General features: G+C 45.2%; 1 protein-coding gene across 2 annotated transcripts; it reads right to left on the bottom strand.

Moving 5' to 3' along the window:
- POMP (proteasome maturation protein) lies at window positions 1-15,842 on the bottom strand. Of its 2 annotated transcripts, none has more exons than XM_083169855.1 (6): window positions 15,735-15,842; window positions 11,677-11,777; window positions 9,700-9,760; window positions 7,547-7,648; window positions 1,069-1,162; window positions 1-116 (listed from the first exon to the last, which is right to left on the bottom strand). In XM_083169855.1, the coding sequence occupies exons 1-6, from the start codon at window positions 15,744-15,746 to the stop codon at window positions 49-51; spliced, it is 438 nt and encodes a 145-aa protein (XP_083025981.1). In that variant the 5' UTR covers window positions 15,747-15,842; the 3' UTR covers window positions 1-48. The 2 variants fall into 2 exon arrangements, with proteins under 2 accessions (XP_083025981.1, XP_083025982.1); XM_083169856.1 differs by lacking the exon at window positions 15,735-15,842 and adding an exon at window positions 13,342-13,446.
- Between the last annotated feature and the right edge of the window lie 1,017 nt (window positions 15,843-16,859).

A 16,859-nucleotide genomic window follows, 5' to 3' on the forward strand; every position in this document is an offset into this window, starting at 1 on the left:
TTTACAAAAGAACTGCAGACATTTTATTGAAGTAGCTGAAAGCATAAGTTACAGTAGGCCCAGGCTGTATTCCATCATCATGTGTGGTTCTCCGATGGCCTCACTCTGGGAAGGATCTGCAGCGCAAACACAATACAAACGCTTAGTGGCCACAAGTCAGTTATACCATTGTCTACAAACCTAACACTTTACCCACACAGCAGCCTAAACCATGTACCCCTCATGGCCAATAAGGCGGGACTGGAAGTCATTACGAGACCAAGAAGCATTTGTCCTATGTAGAAAGTTCTACAACATCCTTGATCCTGACCCTTTAAGGATGCAGTCATTTTGTCTGGTGGCAATATTCATGAATATGCAGAATACGTTGTGACTTGGACATCATGGAGGCAGGAATAGCCCTGCATGGCAATGTAACAATTGGATGGTTGCAATACATATATATTATTCCATTCAGGTCTGAATGGTTGGAATATACTCAAAGACGGCAAATATCATCCCAGGACACGCAAATCTGCCCGCTAGACCTATTGGTTAGGAATTATAGCGACACACGCTCAACATTATTAGTTCTATACTGTGCTTAGTGTTCACGCTAGGCTGTTTTATGCCTGCCTAATTTTTTAAGTGAAAAATGCGCCCTGCCCCTCTAGCAGTGCCCTGCTAAAACAGCCTGCTGCCTGTCTCCGTTGGTGCACGCAGGGAAGCCCAGTGCCCCTGTAGATGCCCGGCGCTTCCCCGGCAGTTACTTTGGCACGGCCTGGCCCGCCCCCAATGATGTTTGCGGGGCCCAACCCGCCCCCTTTGGTGACTTAGGCGGGGCCTGGCCTGTCCCCTTTAGTGACGTTGCAGTCCAGACACACCCCCTTTAGTGACATCAGCAGGCCAGGCCCACCCCCTTCATTCTGCCCCCGCCCTGCCCAGTTCCTAGAAGGAACATTAGTGCTTACACTTCACACTTGTCGTTGCGGTTTCAGTAGATTCTAATTGCTACCAGTGCACCTTCAAATGTACTTTTATATATCTGGGTACAGAAAAACACGTGAACATGAAAAGCAGAATATTTACCATTAAGAATATCTTCAAAGTCAATGCACTCGTCGTTCCCTCTCAAGGTGTCCAGAGCAATGTTAGAGCTTGGTAGGAAAGGGAGACGTTGGACCTAGGAACACAAGCAGAAATAGGGACTTACAACAGTGCTAAATCAGGGAGATCTCCAGTGGTGCTAGAAGGTAATAAACAAGCTGTAAAGAACAGTTTAAGTATTATATATTAGTAATGCTCAAAGTCTGCACAGCTTACTGCAGACTATATGACATACAGAATGTAGATCAGGTCAGACAACATACAGTTACACAATGGCCGTACCACTTCTGCTCAGGGCGATTGAGTTCAGTAAAATAGTGCTGGACCCACACAGCTTTATACGTACAAACAATAGGAGAAGTGCACACTCTGTATGAGACAAGAGAAGGTTTACAGTCAGGCTTTGTGGGCTTTCTAAAGCTAATTATTTCAGGCTGTTGTTGAAAGGCATTGTTAGCCCCGTACACACGGTGAGACATTGGCTAATGGACAATTTTGACTAAGCTATTTTGACTAGATGCACTGGAGATTTTGGCTAAGTGATTTTGTCTAACCAATGATAGTCAATGATCTATTCAAAATAGCCTTACCTGCACAGTATATCTATGCTAGGAGATACTGATTTAAGGTCCATACACACTGGGCGACTATGCCCAGCATGTACAAACCGCAATGATAGCATTAATCAGTCACGTAAAGTTGAACGCCAATGGCGTAAATCTCGTAATATTACTGATTTCCTCACATATAAGACTAGCTACCACTCCTACTGCAATGCTTTGGACACGGCCAAACAAACATACTACCAATCTCTCATCTCTTCTCATGCCACCAACCCTAGGCGACTTTTTAACACATTTAAGTCTCTTCTGTACCCTCCCCCTCCTCCCCCACCGGCTACCATCAGTGCACAAGAACTTGCCTCCTACTTTAAGGACAAGATTGGTAACATCCGAGATGAAATGGTATGCTCCACAATCTCTAACCCTCTTTCTGCCACACCTGAACCCTCTGGCACTTTCTCTTCGTTTGAGCCCACAAATGAAAAGGAAGTATCCGCACTCTTCTTATCCTCCTACTCTACTACCTCTCCTCTTGATCCTATACCTGCACAAGTCATTAAAAATCTATCTCCTGTGCTTATTCCAACCTTAACTAAAATCTGCAATCTCTCTCTTGCTACTGGTACTTTTCCGTCTCTGCTCAAACATGCAGCGATTACTCCCATTCTGAAAAAACACAATTCTGACCCTAACTCTCTCTCTAACTATCGTCCTATCTCTCAGCTCCCATGCCTCTCCAAGCTACTCGAGAGACTTGTCTACTCTCGCCTAACAAACTTTCTTAACTCCAACACCCTATTAGACCCGCTTCAGTCAGGCTTTCGCTCTTAACACTCCACTGAGACAGCACTGACTAAAGTGGTGAATGATCTGGTAACAGCTAAGTCTAAAGGCCATTACTCACTGCTTATTCTTCTAGATCTTTCTGCTGCGTTTGACACTGTCGATCACTCTCTTCTCTTACAAACACTACACTCCCTAGGTCTTAATGATACAGCCCTTTCCTGGTTCACATCTTACCTATCTGATCGCTCTTTCACTGTTCGCTTCTCTGACTCTACTTCCTCTTCACTACCTCTGTCAGTCGGAGTTCCGCAAGGCTCAGTCTTAGGTCCTCTGCTTTTCTCAATGTATACCTCCTCGCTTGGCAAACTAATCAGCTCCTTCGGATTTCAGTATCACTTATATGCGGATGATACTCAAATCTATCTATCAACCCCAGAGTTGTCACCAGTGGTTTTAGGTCGAGTCTCTGATTGTCTCTCTGCCATCTCACTTTGGATGTCTTCTCGCCAACTCAAACTCAATATTTCCAAAACTGAATTACTTATATTCCCGCCAACTAAGAACAGTTACCATCCTGATATCTTCATCACTGTTGACAACTCGACAATCTACCCTACCCCACAAGCTCGTTGCTTAGGGGTCACCCTCGACTCTGACCTGTCCTTTGTTCCCCACATTCAATCTGTCTCCAAATCATGTTACATGCATCTAAAAAACATATCCAAAATACGACCGTATCTCACACAAGACACTACTAAATCTCTTATCCATGCACTCATTATATCCCGCATTGATTATTGCAATAGTCTCCTAACTGGACTTCCCAAGAACAGACTCTCGCCACTGCAATCCATTTTAAATGCTGCTGCTAGGCTGATCTTCCTGCGCAAGACGCTCATCGTCTGCGATCCGCTCTGCCAGTCCCTCCATTGGTTGCCTGTATATTACCGTATTCAATATAAAACACTTCTACTTGCATATAAAGCTATTAACCATACTGCACCAGCATATATCTCTGCACTTATCACACAATATCTCCCATCTCGACCACTCCGCTCTGCACAAGATTTGCGTCTCTCATCTGAGCTCTCACTCGCTCTCACTAGCTCCCATTCACTATTACAGGACTTTCATCGGGCTGCTCCCACCCTATGGAATGCCCTTCCATGCACAATTAGACTCTCCGCTAGCCTCCAAACTTTCAAGCGTTCCCTGAAAACTCACCTCTTCAGGCAAGCCTATCATATTTAAGTTCTACACGCATAACCCTCTGAGGCACTTATGTATTATATAGCTTCCCTTCTGGACTTGTAACTTGTTGGGACTGCTATGCTATTACTGGTGCCTGTCCTTGTGTTTCCCTCCTTTATCCCTATAGATTGTAAGCTTGCAGCAGGGCCCTCCTTCCTCCAAGTCTGTCTGTTGTTACCCAGTTTGTTTTATCACTGTCTACCATTGTAAAGCGCAACGGAATCTGCTGCGCTATATAAGAAACTGCAAATAAATAAATAAATCAATCGCTGGGGGGAAAGCCGCTCAGTGCGGCTTTCCCCCTGCCCGGCGCCGACGGAGGGGGAGGACGGCTTTGCATAGTGCAATGCTATGCAAAGCCGTCCTCAAAGCCGCTCATCTGCTGGTATAACCAGCAGATGAGCGGCTTTCCTGGCAATGATGCGGGAGCGCGCAGCACCGCTAATCGCCAGGACATACAAACTGGGCAGCTTTGAGCTGAAAGCCGCTCAAACTGGGTGTTTTGAGCGACTTTCAGCTCAAAGTCGCCCAGTGTGTATGGGCCTTGTGCGTTGTACAGTATAAGGTTTCTTTGTTTGGTTTCCGCACTGGGTACTCCACTAATTTAAATATTGTTGACAATGGAGTAAATAATTAAGAGAGATCCAGATCCTATTAAGTTTAAGTTATTAGGGAGCTCTCTCAACAGGGAGGAGAGATAACTCCTTTATTTAACCTATTTATAGGCTGGAGGTGCTCCCCAGAGTCAGAGGTAAGTATATGTTTGGTCTTATAGCCGTGCTGGAAACCTGAGACTGGTAGGGGCACCAGAAAAGTGTAACAGAGTAAGGTTTCTTTGTTTGGTTTCCGCACTGGGTACTCCACTAATTTAAATAATGTTGACAATGGAGTAAATAATTAAGAGAGATCCAGATCCTATTAAGTTTAAGTTATTAGGGAGCTTTCTCAACAGGGAGGAGTTGTACAGTATGTAAGCAGGAGAAACACTGGGGATTTTTGCAAACCTTCTAGGAGATTTTGACTATCTAGTGAATATCTCCTGCCAAAATCTCACTGTGTGTACACCCTACCTTCAAAAACAGGGACAAGCTGTGGATGCAAATATAGCTCACACTGGTTTATTAAACAAACACATCACACTATAAATATAACCCAATGGTATAGATTTGCGAGCTACATATATGATTAGTTGAATCTCTGTTGGGAATAGCAGTCAGCCGGGCACGTCCTATATTTGATAAAGTTACCACCACAACATAAGCAGAAAATTTGTATCATACATGTGTGAGTGGAAGATTCCTTTATACAAAGGACACCATTCTGTAGGCACAATAACATCTGACTGAAGTCAATTTACCAAAGGGTCCTGGAGAACCAAGAAGAACTGTATTGAGCCTTTAGCAGGGTGAACACCTGTGCACGCTTTCTATGCAATTTTGCATTGTTTCCCTTCTGATTGAAACTTCCGACCAGTGCCAATACGCGCGTACGCACCTGTACTAATCTAATGTGATCTAGTAATCTAATGTGATCTAGTAATCTAATGTGATCTACGACCCCCTATCTAAAATACTGGATGACAAGTCACAAGGTCAGCAGTGGGTTTACACTTCACTTTTAGTAGGTCACATCACTGAACCTGATTATACTTGACATAGGGCCTGATTCATGAGGGACGGGAGGGTGGACGTCACTGGGATATGGAATCCTGCCTTGCCATATGCTGTCGAGCAAAACAAAAACGGGTCACGGCTGTCAGGACAGATCTACAGCTGTGACCCGGGACTGAATACCCCCCTAAAGCTGGATACACAGTGGACAACAATTTCAACGATTTTGCCAATTCCGGCGGGTCAGAGCAACAAAATGTAAATGTCATTGGCTGTAGCACTATGTGTCACATGCAGAGTTATTCCCCATGGATAAATGAGCCCTTTAGCCCGGAGGAAGAAACACATTGTGAGAATCCAGTCACATGACATTTCCTCGGTTGTAAACAGTAACATTTCCCAGTTACCTAGGTAGGTATTACAGGAAGATAATCTGCCACCTAGAGGTAGGTAATAAAAGCACAGGTGAATTCCCAAAGTTAGTTGGATTTTCAGTAAAATCATTTAGCGGCTCAAATGAAGGAAATTGACAGAAAACTGTGCAGCCCCGGCACTGTAACTACACAGACAAGCCGTCTGGATTGTCCCACTAGCATTCTCAGATTAGCATGGCTGCAAATGCGTTTTATTTCTTATTTATTGATAGAGGCCAGAATATTCTGCAGCACCTTAAAATGGGGAACAGACAGCAATAAGAGGAGATTGGATATTGACAGAGAAGCTCACATTATTAGTCACTCAATTAGGACTGGTAAAGACAGCGACTGCACTTATTAGAAAGCGTTGTGTACAGTACATCTAGATCAGTGGTTCTCAACCTCGCTCCTCCTCAAGTACCCCCCACAGTGCTCGTTTTCCAGGTCTCCACACAGAAGCACAGGTGAAATAATTAGCTCCATCTGTGATCTTATACAATGTGTCAGTGAATAATGAGTGCACCTGCTGGGTGACCTGGAAAACGTGAACGGTCCTGACGACCGAAGTTGACAACCACTGATCTAGATAGATTTTGTTCATTTGGTTGACCATAAAAGGTCCACCCCAATAGCTGAATCTGCAAAAAGTTGACATGGTGAAAAAAAAAAAAGGTAGACGCAAGCAAACAGTTGGCTCAGGGTATTTTTTTAAGGTTTTTGTGTTTTTGTAACTTGAAGCACATGGACTTAGTGAACTGCATCCCCTCACATGGCTAGCCATGCTTTGGACACCGTTCCTCGCTGATACCGATGCGTATGCCACAGATCCCCGTTCCCATATGTAGTCCACCCAAATGGTAAAGTATGAAAAAGTTCAAAAATTTAAAATAAATGTTGAAAAACTCATGTCGACCCTTATCATACCCTAACCCAAATTACTATACCAGTCCTAATGCTCTAGCCATAAAGGCCAGACTGGATGGGCCATTTAGTTCTTATCTGCTGTCCAAAAGTGGTCAGTCTACTGACTGTGACCCTAAATTCCAGGTAACATCTAGACATGTGCATTATCGTAAAGACTTTGAATCTAGGGATGTCAATCCCGGGACACTTCCCAGGATTGAGATCAATATAGGGACTAACTTTAATACCCTCCTTTCCCGACTCAAACCAATGCAACTTGCCGGGGCAGCGACGGGGTCGGTGCAGTGGTCATGAGCCTGGAGTCTGTGTGGTGGAGCCGAGTGGTGGCGAGGTAGTTGGGTGCCGGCCGGTAGTGCAGCGGTTGGGTACCGGACGGTGGTGTGGCACGGAGTGTAAGGCGTTCTGCGCAACATGACCTCTGACATGACGTCATACTGTGCATCTTAAAAGCAGCCAGGCAGTGACTGAGTGGGTTCCCAGTGCTGCCAGGCATTAGAATCGCTAATCCCAGGATTTAAATCCCGGTGTTTTTAGGGCCACATTGCAGGATCCCGCCAATCATGGGGATTGGCCACCCCATTTGTATCTTTATTGCTATAGGCTTCTATGTCAATAAAACAAGGATTTATCCAAATATAGTGGAAGCCCCTTATTCCTGAGATGCCCCCAATATGATCTCTAAGCATCTCCAGTTCCCATCAGCTTATAGTTAAAGTTGTACAAAGATTACACGCGCAGCCTTTTTAGTGACATAACAGCTTGGAGACTCTGCTGGATAAATGCAATGCTGTTCACATTAAACCTGTATTCCAGTAATAGTGATATGTAAGGATTGTGTGTGAGGCCACGCTTCAGTGACTTCTATCATCCTAACCATTTACAATCCACGGGTTACACTGTTACAACTCACCAGCTTGGCTGCCTTGTACTCCATCTGTAGCTTCAGAGGAGCATGCAAGCCTTGGATATTTCTTAGCGTAGACATACTGACTTTCTCCTGGTTTGCCTGAAACTAAAAAAAATAACTGTATTAGCAAATAAAATATCTAGCAAAATGATTAGGTTTCACTAAAGTTACATAGGACCGCTAATGTAATTAAGGCACTAATATCATTCGCTCCAATAGCAGATCTGTATTATGGTAATCTGTACTCAGGAGACATTAATTCTTAAGTATATGCTACGTACACTATCCAGGCAGCAGAGTGCAGTGATAGGTGACTGCTGATTGGTTACTTTGCCAGAGATCCTACAGATGTGCCGTCTACATCTAGCATCAATATGCCATGGAGCATCAGATGCCTGGTGTGAGCGAGCTACCAGGTCTTTCTGCCCAAAACTCTTCTTAGTCCCAACTAGGACTCACAAGGATGTGAAGCTGATAAATTTGATATGCCACTTGTGTATTGCAACAGCCGCCGCCAACCATCCCACACTCACATAGAGAGGATGTTTGGCGAGACTGCAGCAAAGATGTATGAGGACACGTCTGTATAACCACTAACACAAAAGTATATTGGGGGCTTAAAAAGAATAGTAGTGATACTAAATTGTGATCAGGTTCCACATTCACACCAGTATTTGGGCTCCTACATTTATATAGCGCACACATATTGCGCAGCGCTTTACAGAGAATATTTGAACATTCACATGAGTCCCTGCACCAGTGGAGCTTACAATCTATATTCCCTACCACACGTACACGTACACACACACACACACACACACACGGTCATTCTAGGGTTAATTTTGTTGAAAGCCAAGAGTAAACCCACGCAAGCACGGGGAGAATATTCAAACTCCGCACAGTTAGAGCCATGGTGGGAATCAAACCCATGACCTCAGCGCTGTGAGGCAGTAATGTTAACAACCATTACGCCACATCTTAACCACTTCAGTGGTAAGCCTAGAAGTTTCCGGGCTCAGCTGTGCTGCCGCAGCCTGTCCCATCAAAATTACCAGGAATACCACTAGCAGGTAGGTGTGCACCACTAGCTCACCACCCTCCTGTTTCTCCCCCCCTGACCTTCATGCTCTGGTGATTGTATGCCAGAGCTCCCCCTCGCCGCCATCCACATTGCATCAGTGACCAGGTGGTAGCTAGGGCCCGTTCAGCGCGGCTCTGGAGTTTGGGCGCGGGTAAGATCGCAGGAGAGCAGAGGTCAGGAAAGAGGGGGGGCGGGGGGGACTCGGGACTGGCTGCTGCCCTTGTGTGGAGAGTATTGCTGGGGCAGGACAAACCTGCCTTGGTAGGTTTGTCCTGTCCCATAAAATCCCACCACTCATGGGTTTAATAGCTGGATAAAAGAGACTCTAAAAATCAAATCTTTACAGGCAGTAAGAATAAACCAAGCTTGCAGAAATAGGACTACATCATGGGCAGTGGAGTCATTTTCACTAGTCCATCTTACAACTGAATTATTTAACAGTTCTGTCATTTCCTAAACAAATGCTTTAATGAAATAGTGTTTGTACAGATGGAGCCGGGCTTATTATTGCTGGCGGAGCGCCAGGACCGTGTCCCTGGCGATCCGCCAGCAATCTGGCGCTCTGGCTGAATGAGACGCTCGTGCGTTTCCCACGCACGAGCGTCTCAATAGCCGGGCGGCGAGGCGGCGCGGCGGGTGCAGTCCTGCCCGTCTAAAGCTTCAGGGAGACGGGCAGGGCTGCGGGGGGCTGCGGGGGGGCGGTGTGGACCGGCGGGGACCCCGGGAAGCCGGCGGGGGACCCGGGGAAAAGCACCGTCGGAACGGGACGCGCGTGCACCTCGTGCACGCGCGTCCCCTTCCGACATACAGATGGCGCGGGGCGGGGGATGGCGGGTGGCGAGTCCTCCGCCATCCCCAGCAAAGACAAGCCCGGCGCCATCTGTACTAACGGCTGAGATGCTATTGTACACAGTCGAGTTAATTTGAGACAGTATTAACATACATGGTTTAATCTTGTAAACCTTAAAGTGAACTTCAAAGAGGAAAATCAGGCTCTAGAAGCATAGCCACAGCCTTCACGGTGATGCTTGGTGCTGTATTCATGTGCATCAACAAGAGGGTTCCAGGTACTTACATTTTTCTCTAACAGTTCTAAAGGGTGACTTGGCATCAGCTCACTCTGAGCACTTGTAAATCTGCACACAGAAAAGTTCATAAAAGATTATATGAGGGGCATCAGCTCACTCTGAGCACTTGTAAATCTGCACACAGAAAAGTTCATAAAAGATTATATGAGGGACATATACAGTATAGTGAAATAATAGGTAGGTCATGTAAAATACAATTATATTTAATTTTGTACTTACATAAAAAAAAAAAAAAGACAACAAATACTTAGCGCTCAATTAAACTATAAAAACCATGTGATTAATACAGAAATGTAATATAATAAATGAATTAAAACATATAGAAAAGAAAATTATTGGACATAAAACACCATCAGTTGTGTCACCAGTTCCTTACTAGTTGGCCAAGTCCCATTTGAGGTTAATCGTGTAGTATAACAATTCGTAGGAAAGTGAAGGATACGCCACCACTGAAAGGAAGGAATCCGGAGTGAGTGTCCCGTTTGATCCAAGTCCTCTCTAGATGTACGGTGGGAAGAATCAGCTGGTATCAATGCTTGGTGGACCATAATAAGTAATTGCCAGTGGGAAAAGCTGTAGGCTGATTGGTGTTGGTGTCCAAAGATGATGGTTGCCAATAGGGTAAAAAATGCCTGACCCGTTTCGCTACTCAAGGGCAACTTTTTCAAAAAGGGTTAATTTAAGTTTATTTTAGAAAAATAGGGTAAGACTAATCATTGCCTAATCTATAGGCCCGATTCAGACCCAGTCGCAATGTATAATGTACGCAATGTACCGATATTTGGAACATTGTGCAGGACCCTTACTGCATAAGGCTCCATGTGTGGCTCCCGCTACTTTGTACAGTCTAGACCAGGCATGTCCAACGTTGGCCCTCCAGATGTTTTGAAACTACACATCCCAGCATGCTTTGCAATAGTTTTAGCATTCTCTAATAGCAAAACTGTGGCAAAGCATGCTGGGATGTGTAGTTTCACAACATCTGGAGGGCCTACGTTGGACATGCCTGGTCTAGACCCATTGAGGGCCAAGAATGGGTGTGGCGATTGTCTCCATTTCCCAAAATGGAAGAGTGTGTCACCTTCATATCACCGGAGTGCAGAGACCAGGGTCTCCATCTTTACTGGCCTCAATCAGGTGGACTGTCTATGTAACCTCGTTGTTCAGTTAGGCGGAAAATGGTGCTGTATCCTCAGGTGCAGCACTGGATCACACAAGCATTAATGAGCCTGCTGATGCATTACCATATACTCGCATTGTTATTGCTTCCAAGGAAGCAGCAGCTATGCCAAATTCAAACGCATCTGAATAACACCATATTCATAATTTAAAAAATATATATATATTTTTTTATTATTATTATTTGACATTTAACTATTCTGTGCTGAGCCCAGCAAAAATGGGCAAATACATGACTACACCGTGTAGCAATATAAAATATGGTAACTTCTATGCGAATGATCTTTATAACTATTTTATAGTCCACAGTACTTTATGCCTTGTAGTCAATGTACATCTCTGTGCAAAACGTTAGTCCTTTAAACAAACAGAAAGTAATAAAGCCCCATGGGAGAGATTCAATTGTTTTTTGGGCAGCAATAGTTAATGGGCACACAACAGAGCAATTTAACTCCAATCGGGAACAAGTGCAGCGACTTGCTCAAATTTCTGCGCTGAGGTGGTGAAGAGCAATGTGCGAAATTTTGTCTGGATTTTGGGTGCCCAAACAGCACTTTTTCACATCACAGACATTAGTTTAGACAGGGTTAGCAGCTTTGGAAGCTAAACATGGCACAATTAAAAGCAAAAAGTGTAATAAAAAATGGCGCCCAAAACAACTGAATTGCTCTGTGGGTGCTTAGTGGGTGCCCAAGAAAACAATTGTCTCACCGTCAACACAATCATTTTCATGTTGAAAATTGGAGGGGGAGGCAGTAATGAGATATTAACACATATGTACATACCCTGTTCGGAGAGTGTCCTGTATTCCATAGCCCCCATACTGAGTAGAGAGTTCAGCTATTGGAATACTGTCCTTCAGCTGAGAAGAAAGTGACTTAGTATTCTGAAAAACAGACATGCCACATATCATACACAGCACCCAACAAAATGACAAACATGATTTACAGCCGAACCTCTATTAATCGATGTATAAGAACAGCAGAATAGTCTATACTGAAATAGACAACATAGTAACACTACAACCGCATTGTCTGACTTCTCAACTACTGTAGAAATTTCAATTTCTTAATAATTTTATAGTAAGGACGGCCATGGGAAACTTAAGTTAAGCAACCACCTATGATTCCAAGACTGCCTCCTTCACATACTTCTTAGTAGTGGCATCTGGCATCACTCCTATTGTGTACATAAGGAAGGAGAAACTGTCTGTAACAGAGCTCCCTGGTGCATACACAAATTACAGCTTTCCATGATGCATGCAAGCTCGTGTACCAATGAATGGATGAAAGGTACTGGCAACATACACATCACTGATAGCTTGACTGGCACCGGCATCATGAATGTCATTGAAAGCTTGACTGTCACTGGTTACATGCATGCCACTGAAAGATCTGCTGTCACTGGTTACATCAGAGTTCAACAAACTGAGAGGCCAGTTCGCCATGAAGACCAGATTCTGCTTCCTGGCGACCAGATTTTTTTTGGGGGGGGGGGGGAGGAAGCGGAATACTCCTCCATGGCAATGAGCATAGTAAACCCATGACATAGGGCATGTAACTCCTGGCAAAGAGCATGCAACCACTGGTATCAAGCATCAAACCCATAGCAACAAGTATGTATGTATGTATGTATGTATGTATGTATGTAAGCGGAACTTGTGGCATAATATGTAATAGGCATTACGGTGTGTGGTATGTGTAATGGGCATTATGGTGTGCAGCATAACGTGTAATGGGCATTATGGCATGTGGTATAATATGTAATGGGTGTATGATGTGTAATAGGCATTATGTTGTTAATTTTTGGCACACCCTGTCCCTATATTTAGTTTGACTGGCTCCTACACTTTCATACTGGCTCCTAGATTTTGAAAATATTTGTAGATCCCTGGGTTACACACGTGCCACTGAAAGCTTGACTGTCACTGCGTGCCACTGAAGGTTGGCTGGCACTGGTTACATGCCATCACAAGGCAATTTGCAATAGTGAAAACACCACAACAATTCACCATTCCAACAGCCATCACTAATTTAGTGAAACGCAACATTAACAACCACAGCTAAAGTGACATTCTAAAAAAAGAAAGTGAAAGTGACGGGTTCAAATCCAAAACATGGGGAACACTGCCATTGGTGCTGCCGCTGGAGAGGAGACATGCAGACGACCCGGGCCAAACCGCAGACATGTTCCAATCCTTATATGCCCCATGTCCAGTACATGAACCTAATAATACCTATAGGCCACTGCCATACAATGACATGCAGATCCAATCCTATTACATAGGGGCTGCCGGCAGGGGAATCCTAGTGTCGGGTACAGAGCACACAGGAGACCCAGTGACGTGACACAGTACCGGCACACAGAGCCCCGACTCCCCTTCCCAGCACTGCCGCCTCCCGCCCACCAGATCCCCGGAAAGAAGTTACAGGACACCGCGCTGCTCTCACCATGCTGCTGCCGGGAACACTCCGCTACGTACGGCAACAATGAAGCAGAAACCACCGACTCACTTCCGGCTGCCAGTGCGCATGTGCGAGACGTAGAGCTCAGTCAGATACGTCAGCACGCACGGTTGGGCGGGGTCTGCTGAAAATAGTCTCTGCCACGGCTGACTCCATTTTGTCGGTTAGGTTTTTTTGCAACTTTCTGAAGCTATATAAAATAGACTATAGTGATTGTCGTTTTTCTTATGGTATGGTCCAATGATGGCTGAAGAAGTGAGTTGTTGGGTGAAACCTATATGTAGTGTAGGTGTGTTTTTTTTCTGTCTGCTATTCTCATATGCATAATTGTTTACTATAGTTGTAAAGTTAAAAATTGTTCAAGTAGTTTTCTTGGAGAGTAATGTGCCTGCATTATGGGCCTTATTCTAGTTCACTCTTAGAGGCAAATTCCTTCTTAGCTGGACAAAACCATGTGCACTGCATGGGGGCAGATGTAACAGGTGCAGATGCATACCTCCCAACTCTGGCAGCTCAGCCGGCGGGACACTGCTGCTGCGCGCCGAGGGCGCGTCGAAATTTTCGGGGCGTGGCCTAATTTGGGGGCGTGGCCTATACTCGCGGCTCCCCGTGAGGCCACGCCCCCATTTTGCCGCTATGCTACATTTGCATATAAGTAATTTTATAAGATTCCTCTCAGATGTAGCAGTGCACACCCACGCTTCTAGATGCCACATTTACAATCTCTCCATATATGGAAATAGGCACGCCCTTTGGGTGGAGCATGACACTCCTCCTTAATGGGGCACTGCAAAATTCTACTACCAACTATAATCTCCCTGAAACTAGTTTTCAAAAGTAGGCAAATATGCACTAGGAGTGTGTGAGCATTCCCATTGCCCAGGGTATAGGGCCTTGGGGTCTGCACCATCACTGCCCCACGGCATCTGCATTTGACTTGCACTTTGCGCTTGTTTTGATGAAAATATATATATTTACAGTGTAATTATAGAGTTAAAAAGTATGCATGTAATAGCATGAATGACACACATATATAAATAACAATTTTAAATGATAAAAGTGACAAGTTTGGACTATGTGATCGATTTTTGCAATAGAAATCGCGTTCCTAGTTTGCCGCCAGATGTTAAACAAATGTGAGTAGTGGAGAGCAGTCAGAAATAGCACATTCTGTATTTTTAGGCTTGCCCCATGGGATGAATATTTACCCAGTACCGCTAGAGGCTCGAATCCAAATGCATTGCAGAGCAGCGGTCATCATTGTCTTTCCCAACTGTCCTCTCCGCCCGCAGGACATTGTGACCGCGGATGGGACAGTGTCGAATTAGTGGGACAGTCCCGCTGTAATGTGGATAGTTGGGAGGTATCTACATAAGTTTAATTAAATTATGTTTGTGTGTATGGATGTTCCACGATAACTCATAAACGCTTTAACTAATCTTCTTCAAACTTTGCACACTACTTTATCATCTAAAGGCCCATACACACTGGGTGATTTTCACGTGAAAGCTTTTCATTTGAGCGGCTTTCAGCATGAAAGCCGCCCAGTGTGTAAGGCCTGGAGATGATCGTGATGCATACTCCTGCATCATCACTGGGAAAGCCGTTCATCTGCTGGTGTGTATGCACTGAGTGGCTTTCCCCCCAGCGATGATTTATTTATTTTTTTATTAACAGTTTCTTATATAGCGCAGCATATTCCGTTGCGCTTTACAAAGGGGACAGTGATATAACAAAACAGGGTATTTACAGACAGTCAAAATGTAGGAGGGCCCTGCTCGCAAGCTTACAATCTATAGGGAAATAGGCATTGATACATAAGGATAGATACTGGGGGGTATTCAATGCCGCAGCGAGCGGCCGGCGAGGGGGTAAACAGCAACGATTGCTGAAAACCAGCGATCCTCGCTGTTTAACCCCCGCGCCGGCCGCTCGCTCTATTCAACGTTCTGGGGAAATCCTTGCCGTCACAGGACGGCGAGAATTCCCCAAAACAGCGAGACCCGCGGCTACTGCAGAAAACTCGCTGTCCATCTTTAGTTCAGTGCTGTCATAAGGGTCCATGCTATTTCTGTTGTTTTCATGCATTGAAAGGGGGGACATGGTCAAAAGGAGGGGCGTGGCCAATGGGAGTCGCACATCGGAATCGTCTGCTTAGTAAGTCAGTGCATGCAGGTGAAATCTAGTAAAATTGCTTAGTATTCGTTTATTAATATTACCAGATGTACACAGCGCGCGACGCTTCCGCAATCTCGTCCAGAATCCACTCCCCTGGCATAGATTTCACCCCTCCTACCTTTGAGGGTACACCGAAGAAGAGTGAAGCAGCAGCCTCAGCCTGTAACTGAGCTCGGTAAGCGCGAGCTTCCCCCGCTCACCTCTTCATACATCCTTCACTGTTCTGCTCCCCGACTACCATTCAGCCGCTCAGCCCACCACCGGACTTGCAGCCCTACTTGCGGCCCCCACTCTCTCCTCCTCCTGGTCAGCGCCGCATGGCCGCCCGCTCAGCCCCTCAACCAGCCGAGCTCCCCAACTCCCGTTCAGCCGCTCAGCCAACTGCCGAACTCGCAATCCTCCCTGCAGCCTCCCCTCCCTCCTCCTGGTCAGAGCCGCATGGCTGCCCGCTCAGCCTCTCATCCTGTCTCATCCGTCTGTGTCTATGCCCCCTCGCTTCTGCCCATCTGTGCGGCATGTCTGTGCCCCTGCCCCCTCCCATCTGTGCACATGCCCCCTATCAATGTCCATATAAGATTAAACCGATGGATAATAAGTGAAGCGCACAGCTTACGTACTGTTAAACCTATAACCTTTTATTCCTTTTATTCCTATGCAAACAAAGCGTAGCGCAGCGAGCCTTGTCCATGTATAAAACACGCTATACTGATACCATTAAAGTGGTATCTTTTCGCAGTACTTAGTACTCAAATGTAAGTACAAAATCAGGTATTATTTCCTTATAAACCTTTCCGCTTATTGCGAATAAAAGCCAAGACTCCCTGTACCATATATTTCTGTCCCTAGCGGACAACAGGGGGTTACAGGAATGCAACAGTTACCGTCTCATCAATAGCGCTGGCGCAACCCGGTCCGAGCTCCATATATTCTATCCAGAATATAGTCCAGGAAGAAGAAGAAACTCAATGAGAAAGCTCTTAGGTTATGCTTAACCTCTTATAGTGTCCAGGTAGCGGGAGGACAGTAAGGGTCTCCATTGGTCAGAAGATCAGAAGTCGCTTCTCTTGGATTGGTGCAAGGGGAATGCACCTCTGTTGTCTTTGTTCATTAGGCATCGTCATAGCGGTCGTAAATCAACACTGTAAACCAGCTACATCCAGATCTCCCAAACTGTCTTCTTGGCAAAAGTGATCATTAAATAAGTAATTGTTCCATAACTTTTGGCTGATGCGAAATATGTATAAGAAAGATCGTGTTTTACTATTGAATTTATGTGTAGTAGTATGGCTGCGCACGGGGTTCGCATTATTAGTACACCTGATTCC

This window comes from Crinia signifera, chromosome 2, assembly GCF_055691185.1.
Source record: "Crinia signifera chromosome 2, ASM5569118v1, whole genome shotgun sequence".
Taxonomy (NCBI): Eukaryota; Metazoa; Chordata; class Amphibia; order Anura; family Myobatrachidae; genus Crinia; species Crinia signifera.

Bases quoted from the DNA above. Each gene is read 5' to 3' on its own strand.
- POMP (XM_083169855.1), bottom strand. The intron at 1,163-7,546 runs GTGAGTTGTAAC...TTGTGTTCCTAG, and splicing joins AGTACAAGGCAGCCAAGCTG to GTCCAACGTCTCCCTTTCCT. The intron at 117-1,068 runs GTAAATATTCTG...TTTGCGCTGCAG, and splicing joins CTTTGAAGATATTCTTAATG to ATCCTTCCCAGAGTGAGGCC.